The following is a 1,979-nucleotide window of genomic DNA, read 5'->3' as shown; positions in this document are numbered from 1 at the left end:
ACTTTGTCACTGGCCTTTAAAAACTGAGCCTGCTCTGATCCGAGGCTAACATCGTACGAATTGATTTGAGGGAAGGGGAAAGGGAATTGACATCTGAGAACACACTTCACGATGAGATCGAGACCTGATTTACTGCACTTTTACCATGCTCTTCCTTAGGAAATGAAAATATGTCAAATTAGACCAAAGAAAATGGTTTATTTCAGCAATAAGGTCAGAGGGGGTGTGGTATATGGCCAATATACCCCGGCTGAAGTGTCTTCTTATGCTGTTCTCTTTCTTTCTCTCTATCCCATCTCTATCTCTCTAGGTTTGCGAGCCAGAGAACCCCTGCAAAGACAAGACCCACAACTGTCACCGGTCCTCAGAGTGTATCTACATCAGCCACTTTAGTGAACCCATGTACAAGTGTGAGTGCAGGATCGGCTACGCTGGTGATGGCTTCATCTGTGGAGAGGACTCAGACCTGGATGGATGGCCTAATCAGAACCTGGTGTGTGGTGCCAACGCCACCTATCACTGCAAAAAGGTAACAGGCTCTCACTTTATGTTCTCTGTGGGCCACTTTCCTGGATCCAGAGTAAGCCTAGTCTCTAGTCCCCAATTAAAKATGCACTCTTGAACTKTTGTATCATTTCAGCCAGTAGTTTTGAAAGTGGTGCTCACGAGCCAAAACTGGTCCCTGTTTTTGTGTACTACGTCATCCATTTGGTGTGATATGTTACCAATCCAATTCGTGCAATATGTTACACATTTCTTGTGCTTAAGATTGTGGAGTGCATTTTTAAGTCTAGACCTTCCTGGAATAAAAAGGACTTTCAATTGAGATTCTCAATACGCTTTAGTCCAGGACTAGGCTAAATCTTATTAAGTYCAGGAAACTGTCCTAATAACTTTTATCCTCAATAATAGACCTGCAGATTTTCCACATTTTCTAATCTTACGGTATGACAATCTTTGACATTTTTCTTCCTGTGGCTATTTCTWAAACTGTTTCCATTTATTTATCAAYATTTAACAGGATAACTGCCCCAACCTGCCTAACTCTGGACAGGAAGATTTTGACAAAGACGGTCAGGGAGACGCTTGTGACCAGGATGATGACAAYGATGGAATCGTGGATGAAAGAGTAAGATACCTTTTATAAGGCAAATGTGTTAAATGGATGATGGATGAAAAGATTCATTAACTCTTCCTACAGTCTTAGAAAAAAAGGTACAATCTAGAACCAAAAAGGATTCTATCTGGGACCAAAAWGGGTTCTACCWGGAACCAAAATAGTTATCCTTTGGTGACAGCCGAAGAATCGTTTTGGAACCCTTTATTCTAAGAGTGTATGACAATGGAAGTTTGCTTCAAAGGTCAATGTTTGATTGTTAAAGCCAACACATTTTTCTGCAAATGCCTTCATCAGGGTATTTAGATKAATTCAATAGGGAATCAAATKCCCTCTCCAAGAAAACGGACGCTCTAATCATTCCCATTTCGCTGCTCTCTCTCCTCAGGACAACTGTCCTCTCCTGTACAACCCCAGACAGTTTGACTTGATGCTCTCTCTCCCTCTGCTCTCTTCTCTCTCTCTCTCTCTCTTCTCTCGTCTCTCTCTCTCTCTCAGGACAAATGTGCCTCTTCTGTACAACCCTCGACAGGTTTGACTTGATGCTATCGTCTCTTCTCGTCTCCGTCTCTCTCTTCTCTCTCGTCTCTCTCTCTCTCTCTCTCTCTCTCTCTCTCTCTTCTCTCTGTCTCTCTCTCTCTCTTCGTCTCTCTCGTCTCTCTCTCTCCTTCTCTCTCTCTGCCCTGCAGGGAACAACTGTTCCGCTGCTTTCTGCTACAACCGTTTCTCCAGGTACAAAGTTTGACTTGATGGCTCATCTCTCTTCCTCCGTCTCGTCATCGGTCTTCTTCATCTCCTCCTCTCTATTCTATCTTCCCTCCTCGTCTCTCTCTCTCTCTCTCTCTCCCTCTCTTCTCGTTCC

General features: G+C 43.5%; 1 protein-coding gene across 1 annotated transcript; it reads left to right on the top strand.

Moving 5' to 3' along the window:
* Nucleotides 1-310: 310 nt before the first annotated feature.
* On the top strand, nt 311-1,549 carry LOC112080141 (thrombospondin-2-like; the record flags this gene model as incomplete). Its single annotated transcript, XM_024145906.1, has 3 exons — nt 311-529; nt 1,022-1,129; nt 1,506-1,549. Coding segments are annotated over 3 exons (371 nt in total), but the record flags the coding sequence as incomplete, so codon positions are not given.
* Nucleotides 1,550-1,979: the final 430 nt, after the last annotated feature.

This window comes from Salvelinus sp. IW2-2015, unplaced genomic scaffold, assembly GCF_002910315.2.
Source record: "Salvelinus sp. IW2-2015 unplaced genomic scaffold, ASM291031v2 Un_scaffold12174, whole genome shotgun sequence".
Classification (NCBI taxonomy): domain Eukaryota; kingdom Metazoa; phylum Chordata; class Actinopteri; order Salmoniformes; family Salmonidae; genus Salvelinus; species Salvelinus sp. IW2-2015.
This window is presented reverse-complemented; position numbering and strand designations above follow the sequence as displayed.